A 16088-nucleotide genomic window follows, 5' to 3' on the forward strand; every position below is an offset into this window, starting at 1 on the left:
TATACGCCCGCTAGCCGTAACGCAACAATTCCGGGACAATTATTCTCCCATGGCGCCTGTATCACGTTTTCATTCGATTTAAGCTGATTTAATTTTACGCTGGTGCATAAAATTATAATTACACTGTTGCACTGATTCCGATCGCGTGCACGCGCGCCAAACGTCAAACGCGCTCGCTCGGCCGTCCTTTAAAACGTTTTATCTAACGAAAATGAACACGCGTGCATCGAAATTTCGATATTGTCTCTCGCAAACTTCGACGCAAGGTATTCAACGTTGACTGTCATTTCCAGCGTCGATATATTACGGTAAAAGGCAAGAGAGAGATAAATATAATGGAGCCGGATTTCTCAATCGCAGTGAGAAAACACAAACGAGGAAAATACAATCGATAAATCATACGGCTTGTCGCGTTAAGCTTTTCATAAGTAAGCTTTCGCGCGGAGCGTCTTTTGTTTTCGGCCTGGCAAAAGTAGGAAAGTTTCCGTCAATTTCGCCTCCTTACGCGATGCTCGCTTACGACGACGTTTGCACGCGTATTGTGTCCCATCGTCCTCCCTTCTACACGAACCTCTCTCGACCTCCCCTGGCCGCCAGCCTCCCCTCGAGGCATCTCCTCTCTTTTCCGGTACCGTTGCCAAGTTCGACGTCGTGCCCGCCACAACAATGCACCGAAAGTTCCATGAACTTCTAGTTCGTATATACCAGCGAGGGTTCTGTCCTCCCACGGTACCACGCGACAGTCGGCCATCTTTCAACCCGTTCGCCCCCGTGAAGCGTGTTCCAGCGGTTGCCAGACTAATGGCGAGGGGAGGATGGAAAGGGATGAAAGGGCGGCGCACGATAAGCAAGGGAATTCCGTCGGCGAACTGAATCGCGTGCGGCGTTATAGTCTTCGAATACGACATCGTAAATCGAGAATCTCTCCGATCGTTGCGCCTATCCTCGTCGATTCGCCTTAACGTCGTGCTTTTTTAAGAGCTTAGACTTTTTCCAGAGAAACGAGGGTCGCTGTTAAATATTTCGAATCGAGTGGGAGGAAAAGATCGATCGTATATTTAGCGTATCGCGAAATTAATCGAACGAATTAATCGACAATTAACTCTTAACAAAACCGCTGATGTTTGCGTTGGACAAACTATATTTCGTGATAGAGATTATTGCTTTAGCAATATTTCGATGATCGATCGATAAGTCACAACGAAAGGAAGAAAACGGAGCGAGACAAAATAACCCGATTTGTAAGCAGCGGTCTGATTTAGTTTTGCGATAGCAAGAGAACGGAAGGAATTTCTCCTCCCGGAAGTAGAACGCGCTCTTTTTTCAATGTCTCTTCTAGTCTAGTAATGGACAAAAAATTGTACTCCGCGACGGAGGAGGTCTCTAATGAGATTTCGAATTATAATGCGGTTAATCCGCTGAGAAAAGATAACCTTCTCGGTCGTCTCTCACGTTCGTTGCTATACTTCTCACGAACTCCCGCACTGCTATTGGTTCTCCCTCTCCCTGTGACCTTCTCCCTGACACCCTCGCGCTTATATGTGACTAGATTACCATCGGGTATCTTAAAGCTCCGGATTTTCGTCGTGGATCCGACTTCTCTCCGCGCATCCTCTACCTCGAAAACGAACCTGAACCAAGAGCATCCGACTCATCGAATTCTCCCACCTCTCCGATAGCGATCTTCTCCCCTCATCCTCTATAAGACTCCCTCTGCCGCTATTCCAGCCTCCCACACGTCAGTCTGCATTCGATCGCGAATGCGATACAATTTCGGCGTAGAGAAGGCAAGGATGGAATCGATCGATAAATAGAGTTCGAAATTCCGTCCTGACACAGCGTAAAAAAGCGAATGGAAAATCGAATGCAGTGACACGTGGGAAATCACGGCGATCGATTCTATATACATATATATATTATATGTATACTTATATATTCCTACCCCCGGCGAGTGATCACTCACGAATTCCTGGAATCGTTCTTTACGCACGCTTCTCGCACGCGAACTGCCGGTATCTTCGCCAGCTCATTGGAATTTCCGGCGAGTAATCGAATTACCTTATGCATAATTCACGTCCATGCATAACGATAACGCGCATTAACTCCGAGGATAGAGCCAAGCGAAAACGAGCTCGGAATGAGTATATTATTGTAACAATATTCGATGAATATTTAATTTTTGTTTCATACTCTGATTTTTTTGGAATGTTTATATACTTTCTAACTTCTTTTATCAATTTTTAATAAATATATCTATCATTTCTCTGTGTGTAGCTTTATCACCTTCTATGTGCAATTAAAATTAAATCATATTAGAAAACCGATTACATTCAATTCGAAAAGCTTTCAAAGTTTGCAAATATGAATCTCGTTTCATGTCATACGCGTGCTTGCATCTCACTATTGTCTTCCAGATTTCATGCGCTCCTCCTCGTATTTTATTCATGTCTTACACAGTCATAGCGCACGCGAGTCGACAGGATTGCATTTTATTTGATGAATTGTCTGAGAGAAATTTGACGGTCCACGAAAGTAGATAGGGTAATCTCCGCGACATTTAGGAAATCAGAGTAGTCACTTCGGATATATTTCTCCGGCACACGGTGATCATTCACACATTCCTGAAATCCTTTCCTCTCGCATGTGGGTCATGTGGCTCGTTGAATTTCAGCCTGTCAGAATTTCCTACGAGTAATCGAGTTGCGCTACGGCACGCGAAATGATAATAGAAATTGATATCGCGTTTATCGGCGGGTCCACTGCGGCGAGAAAAAAAAATCGATATTTCGTCAGAACAAAAGGGTCATTTGTTTCGACAAATTTCAGCGCGTGATATGTCCGCGGTATATCAAAAATATGGATCTATGATGGGTCTGTAAAAATATTGAATCTATGATTTCCTGTGTGCAGAGACGCATAAAGAAAGTTATATAATTAAATATAAAATAATAATTTTTGAAATAATCATAAGTTTTAGAAATATTTGCTTATTTCTGACAAAAAACGGATATTGGTTATATTTTTCCAGGGGGACGTATTTCAAATGGAAATTCGCGCACGGGCGAAAATTTATTTTACTTCTTCGTAGTTCGCAGAAAAATCTCCGTATATGTTTTCGGCGATTAGTCGTTCCGCCGGGGCGAACAAGTGGCTGCATTCGTATTTTGCATGCGCATCGTCGCGTCTGGCGGGATGGAAATTTCCTTACAGTTGGCACGTTAAATCTCGGTTGTATGTACACACACACAAGCGGCGGCCAAGTGGGCCGAAAATTTAAGATCGAATAAAGTTGCTAAATCCGTCGGATCCCCCGAAACTGCGTTTTTGAAGTGCCTATAGACGATCGGAATTGCAAGGGCAGCTTGTACGAGACAACACAGATTTGCCGGCGAATTTTTGCGGAACTATCGTTTCGCGCACAGGACGCAATTTTTGGTCTCGCACATGTGGACGCCCCCCTGCTTATATACGAATAATTTTACGAGAATCGTTCGTGCCGATTTTCCAATCGCTTTTACCTTCTCGCGCCCATCCTCCTTTTCGCGGGACTTGCATCTCGGCCAAATGCGCCCGATTCCGCATGCAAAACCGCGAATATCGATGTCATGAATTTTCAGTCGGCCCAAGCCGAAGATCATTACGGCCCGACCCATCCGATGGTACTCCCAACCGAGAGATCTACATGCCATTTCGCGCGAAATAACACGTTTTGAGAGCTCTTGCAAAATCAATCGGCGGTTGTTCGTGCACAATTTATTTTATCAGAAGTACATTTTGGGTTTTTTTTTTCAATTCGATTCCGCGCGCGCGTGTTAAATTCTAAAATACTCCAATCTGTTATATATATATAAAATTACCGAAATAATTAACGAGGATGTATATTCTAAAATATAATTTTCGTGATGAATATGCGCTTACGACGCAATTTTTCTCACATCAATAGAGAAGCGGTATTATATATATATAAAGCGTGTCGCACAATGCACATTTGGAACTTGGGCAAAATGCGATATGGATCGCTTGATTTATTTCATAAACGGCAATATGAAAAGCACCGCGGCGAGCGCGACGTGTGCCATTGTATCGAGTTTTCAAACGAAGAAACTTGCCGTCGTTGGATGGCTCGATATAAGCGCCGCGAGAAGAACGACGTTTGGAGAGCGCGTTAGAACGCGCAAGAAAGCCGGGACACAAAGGAAAATGAATAATAGAAGGTGGAGGCAAAGCATGTAGGACGCATATCGAGCGATAACAGCCGCCAACAGTGAGAGAAGCTTATCGTTTTGAAAGTAAAACAGCGCGCGCTGAATATTGAAGGGAATTTGAATCTCATTTGAATACATCAGCATGATTGGTAAATTATTTTCTCCTGTGTAAAGTTTATATACACAAGAGGAACAGCGTCGTCTTGTATCAGTCCCTGTTAACACCGAAGGGCGCTTAACGCCGAAATCAAGTACCGCGGCTTTACATAAGCGTACTTTATATCATCGTACTTATCAGACGGAACAAACCAACGACATGAGTTTGGCTAAAAATCACTTATAACGTAAAAAAATAGAAAATTCAACCTTCGATAAACATTTCATTTTCTAGATATTTTCCCAGACGCGACATTGTCTTAACATTTTTATTAGAATATCTGTGAAACCTGATTTCTTAAAGGTACACCCTAAGGAAAGATGCCAATGACTATGAATCTACTGTACCTTATACTGTCGATGATATAGCTAGCATTTTCTTCGAAAACACGATTTTACTATCAATTTATTTTAGAACCGAGTTAGCGAGTCCAAGTTGATATACTCTCGGAATCATTTAACGAAACAAGCCAGGGGGATATGCGTCGACACGCGTGTGTTCTCTTACACACGCACGTGTGCACAGAGAGAGAGAGAGAGAGGACGCAAGTTTAATATCTTCGTGTACCAAAGCGCACTAACGCGCCGCACGAGATGCCGGCGGAGGCAGGAAGTAAGGAGGGCCAAGATTATTGCTTCAATATTGCCCGATGTCAGGCACCGTAGTTATGTCTACGTATCCACCCTCTCCCCAAGCTACCCTACGGCACCCCTTCCTGTCCATAGTCCTCGACGGCGACGGCAGAACGCCGTCTTAATGCCACGTGTACACGTGCACGTATGTCGGAGGTAGTTGCACGTGCGCAACCCTCGGCAATGCTGCGCCGTTATTAAGCCATCTCTTACCAGTTATATCCCCGTAAGCTCCGCCAGCCTCCCAGATGCCTTCGGCTTGGCATGCGAATCGGAAGTTGCTGTTTACGTTTGGAAGATCGAACCGATGGATGTTGAAGCACTGGCGTCGTCTCCAGAATTGACTGAACTGGAACCAAAAATGATACGAGCAATTAAAAATTAGAGACATAATAAAAAAATTGCGCATTTTATCATTTATAATATAACTTATTAAATTATGTAAATTGACGATAACTCGATTCATTCACTCATAAGTTTTGGCAAAATGCAAATGTATAGGAATAAGTTATAGTTTTTCTTCCCTAATCTCTCTGTTCGAAAATTTATTACTTTAAGCGGAAGTTTACGCGCGTTCGTGCGAGGGTGTCTGTAATTATTAGAGAAACAAATAACGCGGCCTAGTTTACAAGTAAACAATAATGCATCGGCCGTATATAGGAGCTGCAGTCGTCGAGATAAAGCTTCAACTTCATGGAAGCAGCTTTGCTCTTGAAATATTGTCTACGAAGAGAAACAAGAGAGAGAGTCCCGCATACCGAAAGAATTACGTATGCATGTCTCGTGAATTTCTGGATCACAACAGAATTCCTTTATTCAAAAAACAAATATAGTGCCGTACGTCTTGTGTGGTGAAACAAACAGTGGCGCGTTTGTGAAATTGGAATGCATCTACTATGTTAACATCTGCGACGGGAAGTTCCAAAACGTTTAACCTTTTTAAAAGTTAAGAATGCACAAGTAGATTCAATAAATACACTCATGAGAATAACATATGAATGTCTAAAATTCTTAAGAAGAATAAATCAATAAATTGCTAGAGAGACATCTCCCACTATCGCTCTCTCTCTATTTTATATATTATATATACTTAATTTATTAATTCGCTATATATTATATATAATTTACTAATTCTGCATACATGAGAATGCGGTGATTATCGAACTTGTATATACGCGAAATATTAAATTATACATGATTTTTTAAGTACAGATTAATTACTTATTAGACGAATGTGTCACGGAATTTATCCTTATTTTATTTACTTGATCTGATTATTTTATTACGCATTCTCAATCTAAATTTTATTTAGATCGTCGAAAAATTAAACGATAAAGCATCGAATGAAATATATTTGACTCTAAGTATTATCGAAATATTTTACGTGCTATGCGTACAAATACGCGGAATATTAAATTATATAAGCATTTTAATAATCGATTGCACGGGCTAATAATTATAATAATTATACGGAACGATCGCAATTTGCATGATATTACACATGACAATATATGGAGCCCTTACCTATTCGCTCGAGTCTCACTATCTGAATGACGACAAAGTTGTGGAATGTATCGTGCAGACTATATATCTCCACCAGCGTATATATACAATATTTCGATAGGCAATTATCAATAACAAAATGTATTCAGCCTTGGTATCGTCTAGCGCGCTATTATTGACATATACCGTAGCTCTATTATTATTCGCGCCGAACAGAAAAATAGCGATGCGACCAGTAATTAATTTCCCACTCCGTCGATTTTTCGATGATCGATATATTTAATTCGGATCGAAAACGCGCGATAAAACAATCGAATCACAGAATAGAATAAATAAAAGTAAGGATAAGCTCCGTGATACATAAATTATCTAATAATTAATTAATCTCTTTAAAATACTTCAAAATAATATATAATTTAAATAATATTCCGCGTATAAAGGGTTTCTCGTAATAATTACCGCATACATATCCATTTCACAATATAATCTTACATTACATTCTTATAATAACATTAAGAATTTTTCCATTAAAAGATATAGGTTAATATTTTCAAATAAATCGCAGCGATTATGATTAGTTTCCTTTAGCATAGTTTTCTTTCAACACTTTCGATTTATTAGAAAAATGCAATTAGTTATAAAATAGATTATGATTCATAATTAGATTATTATGTGGCTTCCCCTTTTTCAAGAAAAAATCTCAAAATTAAATATGTTCAATTACTACTTTTTTCGCAAATATCAATTGACGCGCAGAGAAATTGTCAGTAGAGAGAATCATGTTAGATTGATCGGCATTCGGCATGGAAATGTGTTGATTTAACAATCAAAGTGGAGAGAAGGAGGACAAGAGGAGAAGAAAGAGAGACTGGGAGGTCAAGTGTGAGGAGAGAGGGAATATGCCTAACATACGCCACCAGTAATTACAACGGATACAACGGAATCATTTGTTTGCGCATTGTTGCAGCAAAGCATTGTTGCACAGTGAAACGTTCCACTACCAGTGTCCATCATGCACACAGAGTACATCCCTCTGTTCCCTTTAGCTATATACATATATATGGTTCTGCGGATTCAAATGCATTGTGCAATCTCTCGATTCGGTCTGCCGATACATCTACATGCGCACACATACATACCCATCAATACACGTGAATTGTGTGCGATATGTGCCGAAAAATGTTGCATCTTTCAATCTTACGCTGAATCGATTACTAGATTGCGTACGCAACGACAAATGAAGTGGACGAGATGCAAAGCCGATCGATTTGTAAGTATGTCTTGTTCTCCATAAATACAACGAGACAAAAATAGACGAGATGCATATGGCAAATATGTTCGTATCTAACGTGAATTAATAATGCTCATATAGACGACAGATTTCCTTTCGTTACAAAAATACCGTGCACTTAATGCTGATGTGTATTTAAATATAACATAATTACAATTTCTCTACACTTGAAAATTTATAAGTTGAACAAATTTCTCGTGTATTATTTAATTCCAAAACACACACAGACTGTATATAATTTTATTTTATTTATAATATAAAGAATCCGGAATGTATGAGGCATATATGTATTTATATGTTAATGCTTTCTTAAAATAAATTAATGAAAATATCATTAATTAATGCAGTGACAAGATTTCATTCGTGAATATTTCACTGATCTTCAATGAAAACATGTTGCCCCTTCGTTTTATGTTTCACTGATCATGACAGTGAGATTTCATTGTTTGCAATGTTATATTAAAAAATCAAAGTAATATAGAAATAAATATATTTTTCAAGCATAATTATACCGCAACAATCTCGCGCTACTTATCAACATTCGTTTCGAATTAGCATGACACTCTCTATTAAAAATATATTGTATTTATCTTTCAAAGAAAAAAAACATCGACAAAACGTTAAATGTATTTTTATTATTATAACAGTATTGATGAAGCAGACGCACATTTATTTAAGCATACCAGCTATTCGTGCTGATATTAATTCTCACTCCTACCGTAGAATCCGTATTGCGGTTCCATTGCCGCTAATAACGCCGCTTGCAGCCAGTCTCACTCGTTATTTTTCTGTCAAATGCGAATTCCAACAAGGCATATTAATTATCGAAGATGCTACCGCAGGCAAAGCAATTTTCCCCTCCGGCACGAGTTCGACGTTGGTACTGCCAGAAACGCGAGTACGTATTGGCTGCGCACTATATCGGCTGCACGTCGAATATCCGATATCATCCAATATTTCATAATGGATATCCAATATTTACGATAGTGGACAGACGCCTGCGGATTTGCGATGCAAAAAGCGATAGGAGTGATAGAGAGAAAAGCCAGATAGAAATGCAAAGCGACTCAGAAAGAGAGGCAGAGTGAGCAGTGTATGTATGTAAGTGTGTGTGTGTTTGTGTAAGAAAGAGAGAAAAGGGAGGAGATGAATGTGAAAGAAAGCGGTAGAGTCAAGAATGAAAAAAATTTAGACTGATATCTCTAGCAAAATTTTCGATCACGATGTAATGCGCTCGTTTACAAGGCTCGGCTCAACTACGGTGTGCGTAATTGAAATCTGCGGCAATTAATCGAATCCACGAATGTTCGACATGATTGGAATTATACACATTGCGCTTCCGATTTTGGAAATACATACGTTCTATCCCGACGCACATAGTTACATAATCACAAATATTTGATACATTCGATCAATTAACGATCAACCAGAGATAGAGTGGAGATGGCTAAATATTCGAATACGTCCAATGAGCATATTATACAAACGCATGTATCAGTAGACAATTATCAGTGTACTACTGATAAACTAGAATGAACACATATTAATGTTATCTAACAGTCTAAAATAGGCCTAAGGAAATCTATCATTTCATTAAAATCCTGTTAAATAATTAATCTAATAAGTGAATAATATACATATATCTAATAAGCTAGATAGGGATATAATTAGAAGAGAGGATATAGAGAATATATGGCATGATGTGAAAATTATATTACCCTTTGAGCAACGTGATATCAGCTGTAGAAGCTGCGAGATAAAGCAGATGTATCATAATCTAATACAGAACAATATTGCATATTTGCAATATGACTCATGTATTAAAGCAGAATGTATATAATAATTTAAAAAAAAAGATATATAAATATACGTGCGATCAATAGAATAAAAAAATATAAAAATATTTTCTGAAATAAAATAATTAAGTAAATTACAATATATGTTATTCTCTTTCTCTCGATCTCATTCTCAGAAAAGAGTTGTTGATGCAAGACATAAAAATTCTCGTGAGAAATATTATTTAATCGCAAAATGTATTAAATAAATTTACAAAATTACATATTATTCTTATCACAGCATCACAATACAAGTTGATGCACTTTGTCTGAAGCTTGTTTGAAAACGACGTTTCTATAATCCGACGAGAAAGCGCTCCGAGACAGATGGTATTTTACGCAAACCTCCGCATAGAATTTGAGACGAATGAAGGGCAGAGAGCACCCCTTTCTCTAGTACCTTGGCACAAGCAGGTTTGTGCAACCTCAAGTAAGGTCCAGTGCAAGCTCTTCTCTCCTTTATCATGAAATTACGAAATTCTGCTTGCACCGGAGCCACCTATTGTGTGAGAAGTATTTAATATTATATACGGGACCATTTCGCGCCCCATCTTGTTACGAAATGTACAGAATATAAATCTCTCTCGCTCTCTCTCTCCTCTCTGTCTCTTTCTTATTCCTCAACATTTTTTTATAAATATGAAGCTATTCTAAATTGCAATATTTTACACAGGATATTATAATACCCTGTAATGTCGTGTATAAAATATTACAATTTAAATAAAATTAAAATAAAAAATATAGATAATAAAAATTACTAAAAAACCAGCTTATATAATTCTATTAGCTGTACAGTTATACATATACTCTAGACCAATAATAATCAAATTGATTTAATAACATATCGAACAAATTGGATGGCAAGAGATACTAGTTAATAATAGGGATATTATATAAATCGGAGTAATCGAGAAGAGGGGAGAGAAGTAATAATATTTGCGTTGTACGTGCAAACATTCGACGTTTATATTATTTGCACCCATATTAGTATCATGCGATACTAGATATGATACTAGATACTGCAGCCTTTAAATTTAACGATAGAATAAACTTTGAGTGAGACACATTAGCAACATAGTATTGTATTATTGTGTTACGCTATTAGTCGATTTATCACAGATGAAAGCAATATGTACATTATTTCGTACTACACTAACCCGAAATACTCGATATCGCTTCCTATTATATGCGTCCGATAAATTTAATTGTTTTTAATTTTCACTAACATAAGGAGATTATTATTATTAAATTACAAATTATTTTCTTTTATGTGATTCTTCCTTTTAGCTATGACTTAAAAAGTGAAAACTTTTATTTTCTTTAAAAGATAGAAACTTATCAATTTTTAGACGAGAAAAACTCTTACATGAATCTAGCACACATATACACACATTAATCTCTCTGAGATAGCTGTGATTCGGCAGTAATCGTTCAGCGGAATTTTTCTTCCGATGCAAGATCTTCGCGACGATAACAAACTGATTAATAATGGTGGGTCCGACACAGCTTCGATTAAGGGGAAGGTTTGGAAAGGGATGTTATAGAAGACAAGATCCTTGCAAAAGCCCTTGCCTTTTAAAAGAGCCGACGATCCTCGAACATTTGTTAAGCGTCTCAGCGGTGAACGCTTTAAAAACCATGCCATTTATAACGTTACGACAAAGAAAGCGTCTTTGAGTCGGAAAGAGAACATTCTGTAAGAAAGACATTCAAGATGTTCCGCGATTAATCCAAAAGGCCCACGTGGGACGAGAAAAGAGGAGAATGAAGTAGCTTTTCTTTCGGCGTCTTTCCATTTTTTCTCACTTCTTGAATTTTTTATATCCTTTTCTCCAATGTGTTCGCCTCCGCAACACAAGTATAAATCATCGAAAGGTTAACAAAAACCGAGCATGACAAAAAAAATATATGAAAATTGATATAATCATAATTTCTTGAATTAATTCAGCGTGTAATAAAAATGACTTGTCGATTCGTTCCAAACAAATATCTTTGCTGCTGCCGTTATCAAAATGTTAGCGCGCGCAGTCGTCGTAACTCGAATTACATCCTGGCAAACGTAATAGCGCCGCGGGACGGGGATTTTCGACAATTCCGGGGCAATTATCGGAAACGGTTTCCGCAGCTTCCTGAACAGCAGCTCTAGATTCATTTCCTGTCCTCACCTGCTTTGAAATCGGCGGCCCCATCCCATCATCCGGGAGTCCCGCGCATCACGACCGGGAAAGTTTCCCGCGAGTGGTGGTGGGAACAATGTTACCGGATGCAGATGAGTCTCATTTCCCACCTACTCTCTCAGGTCGTCGTCTCCCGGCCTGCCTGGCTGATCTCTCGCCATCCTCGCCGATCGGGGGTGCCATCCGGGTGCTCAACGACGGCTGTCTCTCTCTTTCCCGCCCTCATCCTCATCTATCCCACTCTGTGCCATCTCGTCGCTTTTCCTTCTATTTGCTCCCTTCGTATCTTCTTGTACCTACCAGCACATTATGAGATTCTTTATCGTCCTGCGGTGTCGGATGTAAGGGTTGACCGTGGTTTATCGGTCAAATACTTCGATCGGTTAGATAGAATGAGGAAAGGCGTTTCCGCAGAGTCGAACGCCTATAGTAGTTTCTTTGTTGATCAGCATCTCCCGTTGCGAGTCACTTCATCGAAGAAATTTACGAGAGAAACTTTATATTCGTCACACGATCGCCAGCGCGTGACTACTTCTTTCAGCTACATTCGAACACTTGAACGAAGTTATTATCGTTCGTTCTTGTGCGAAGAACTTAGAGACTCTTGAAATATCGTATCTTTTTCCTTATTGACTCTTAAAAGACGCCCTTGAACTTTGCGAAGTGAAATAAAACCAGTTGCATGTACTCAGTAAATATCTAAGAGTGACTATATTATAAACGATAAATATTGGAAAATAAAGTTTATATTGAATATGTATAATATATACATATTATATCATATAATAGATATCAAAATCACTAATTTATCGGCATCATTAAAGCTTCCCATATTTTTTGGAAAATATGAAGAAGAGAGAAAATAGAAAAAAAAGATATAAATTTTGATCGCGCAAAGTAATATAATCTAATACTTCCAACAACGCACTCGGTATGCAATTTTGCACTTGTGCGGAATGTAAACTTTTATAATTTTTCACATATCCCCCCCAGTGATAATGGAATCTCATTTGCTAATGCATACAGAATTTAATTCACCATCTCGTATGCTCACACGTTTCATGATTAATCGTATCAAAGTAATTCGTTATAAAATGTGATTGCAATATCCATTTCGTGAAATCCTAAAACTCTCGAGGACGGTAGTGCACGTTTCTGTGTATAAAATATGGCGGTTGCACCGTTCGCTGAATTTCAGGCACACTTCTTGGAGCAATCCTTTTAACGTCGCAGCAAAAGATTAAGATTCAGCAAAAGTCAGCATTTAATAACTTAGGTAAGCAAAATGGTAAATTTATTACGTTAAATAAACAACAAATAAGTCCTTCTATGCTTTTAATGCATCATTTAATACACCAGAAATCAACTTCTTTCTTGTGTAAAAACGAATTATATAAAGTATTATAGTAAGTGAAGGCAAAAAATTCGCGTTAAATTCGCGTGTTTGTAAAACAATCAATGTCGATGATTTTTATCCGTTATGCGAAAATGGAGAGAAAACTTCAATATCGGACTATATTGCAGATATCAGCAGTCTTCTGAACTTTTTACGATGACACTTGTTAACGTCACGCACTATCATATCGGCTACGTGTCTACTCCGTCAAGATGATACTCAGACTTGCCTCTCTTCAAATCGACAAATGGAAAATTGGTTTCGTTTTCAGAATAATAACAGAAACTTTGCAATCTTTTTGAAAATGTAGTAAAACGTAAAAAAAAAATCTACTCGTAAAAATAATAGAAATAAAATCATTCTTATTGCTTTAATAAATTACTATTTACTAAATCAATATAAAAACGCATAAATGCTTGCATAATATTCTTAGTAAGACATTTGTCAAGTATTCAATAAGGCAGACATAATTTTTTTATATAAAAAAATTCTCTATATGTATATCAAATATTGCTGTAATAGTCGTCATTTACTTGTATCGTCAATAACCTACGAGAAATTGCTCTTATACAAGATGGGAAATTCTCGTAGTCCGTCACAAGGTATTAAATCGCAATCTAACGTTATTCAAGCAACATCTACCTATCACTAGGTGCTCGCTCATGCTTCTGTCGTGTTATCGTACGACCGTAATTCATGGAAATACGGCAACGTAACTTAAGTGACTCCTCGCACAATAGAGATAGGCTGTTAGATAGATGGAAGAGGGAAGAGAGAGAGAGAGAGGGAGAAATTGGCGGACACGTCGATCGTAAAATCGTTGATTCGATTTATGTAGGCCGTATTTATACTCGATATGACTGTTCGATATCGCGTTACGGCCCGGCGGCTATCGACTGACGGAGCACGATGAACCAAAATCGATCCTATCTGGGAGGAACCAGCGAGCAGGCAACGAGTTTGCCGGTAGTTCCGGTTTGTCCGTTCGTAACTACCGCGCCGACACGGCCAACGGGGTGATCCAACTTCTCTCGGATGCAGACCCGGAGGCGGTAGTCGGGCTATAAGTAATAGCTAAATTAACATCTTAGTGTATCCCCGGAGCGTCATCTGCTATCTACGGACCGTTAGTGCTCCGTAGGAGAGTCATAAGACATATCTAAGCACATCGTTGCACAAGTAAACAGCGTCCGGTTGGCTCGCGCCGATAAAAGCGTCGCGAAAATGCATCCCCCCGCGATCCAAGTATCTTTATGTTACGTTCCTATGCTATACTTCAACCTATCCGCGCGATAATGCCCGGTCGTATTAAGCATCCGCATGAGCCCTATGGTATGTAACACGCCTAAAATTTCCGTGCTTGTAAAAATTTCACGACGATACCCATTAGTGCATTTGTGCAAATTGCGAGATATAAATTGCAACGCGGCTGTTAAAATCATTTTAAAATTTAAAATACCGAGAATAGAGAATAATATATATACATATATATGGATATATGATATTGTATAATATGATATAAAATTTGTTTTGCTTGTATTTTTTTTTTTTTTTTTTTTTTTAATACGAGATAACGTCAACGTAAGCGCGCTGTCTGAGTTTTCAGAATTACGACTATGAGCCATGCACAGTGCATATACGAGCACGTAGCTGCAGTTGACAAGCATTTTCGAATGCGAGATGTACAAAGAATAGATGGTTGTTGAAAAAGTAGGTTATGATATTTCATCACGCCAACGTGTAAACATGAAATAATATATATATAATAATGCCATTATGATTGTGTCTTATTTTACAAAAATTATAGTTGATGCTTATTTTTATGCGTTATTAATTATAATTGATATTTATATATACTCTTTTATACATGTAGATATATAATAAATGTAATTTATTAAAATAAAATTATTCACTCTAGCTTTTGATTTTTATTCTTATCTATTTCTCCTCTTTGGATTACTTATTGAATAATCATATATTCAACGTTCTATTTTCAAATAAAACTAACCATCTGAGATTTTGTATAAAGTATATTTTTTAAAACATTTAAACAATATTTTTCAAGACATTCGCGAGCAATTATCGTGATTTATTAGCGCGGAATGTTCTAGATAGTGTCGACTCTATTAAGTTATTTCACTTTGTTCCTTTATTACTTTTCCTGTGACTACCTTCCTTGAAACGCCTCAATCAACTTAGTAAACTCACTGTAGCGTTCCTTGATCGAATTAGAACGTCGTTAACGCGGGATTACAGATCGATCTCAGGTTTGATGTCGCTTAGTTTATGGCAAGTTTCCAGACACTAACAGGAAATTGCTTTTACTGATTATCGACGATTGCATTAAGAGAGTGTTGCAGTCTTTGTGAATATTATGTATAACGACTAATAAAATTAACAGATTAATTAAAAGTTGCAATAAGTAATATGCGTGTGAATAAACTTGTTATTAATAAAGAACTGAGCGGAAAGAGAATTGAAGAAATGGTGTAATGTATAGAAGTAAATTATTTTTATGCGCCAGTCTTGTGCAAAATATTTTTCAATAGATTACATCGACGAATATTCACGATCCGAATTATACGAATTCCCTAGTAGTCTCTCTGGAATTTTTTAAGGGTGTGAGAAGTTATTTGCGTTGACGATTTCGCAATGATTAATTAAACGGAGACAATAGGGCACCACCTCGCTTAGGTATGAATCGGCAGACCGTTATTCATCGAGGCGCCTAAATTAATTTAATAATTCTGCGATTTAATACTACCTCGTTGCCCCCCCTCTCTCTCTCTTTCTCTTCCTCCGCCCCTTTTCCATTTTCTATCACATTCAAACGTCTCTTTGTACTATTACTACGGGAACTTATTGTGCATCACGCTATTATCAATAAAAGCG

The 16088-nt window shown here is 38.0% G+C and overlaps 2 protein-coding genes across 2 annotated transcripts in view; one reads left to right on the forward strand and one right to left on the reverse strand.

The window, feature by feature from the left end:
• Positions 1-16088, reverse strand: part of LOC145941500 (uncharacterized) — a 138536-nt gene that overhangs the window by 63955 nt on the left and 58493 nt on the right. The window contains exon 6 of the mRNA XM_083047610.1: positions 5208-5343. Within this exon, the coding sequence (XP_082903736.1) occupies positions 5208-5343 (136 nt within the window). The remainder of the gene's footprint in view (positions 1-5207; positions 5344-16088) is intronic.
• The window catches only part of Sfl (N-deacetylase and N-sulfotransferase sfl), a 193688-nt gene that overhangs the window by 25408 nt on the left and 152192 nt on the right, over positions 1-16088 (forward strand). The window lies entirely within an intron of this gene.

The sequence above is a fragment of the Prenolepis imparis genome, unplaced genomic scaffold, assembly GCF_030444845.1.
Source record: "Prenolepis imparis isolate NDT839.2.m4 unplaced genomic scaffold, iyPreImpa1.0 SCAF_10, whole genome shotgun sequence".
Taxonomy (NCBI): Eukaryota; Metazoa; Arthropoda; class Insecta; order Hymenoptera; family Formicidae; genus Prenolepis; species Prenolepis imparis.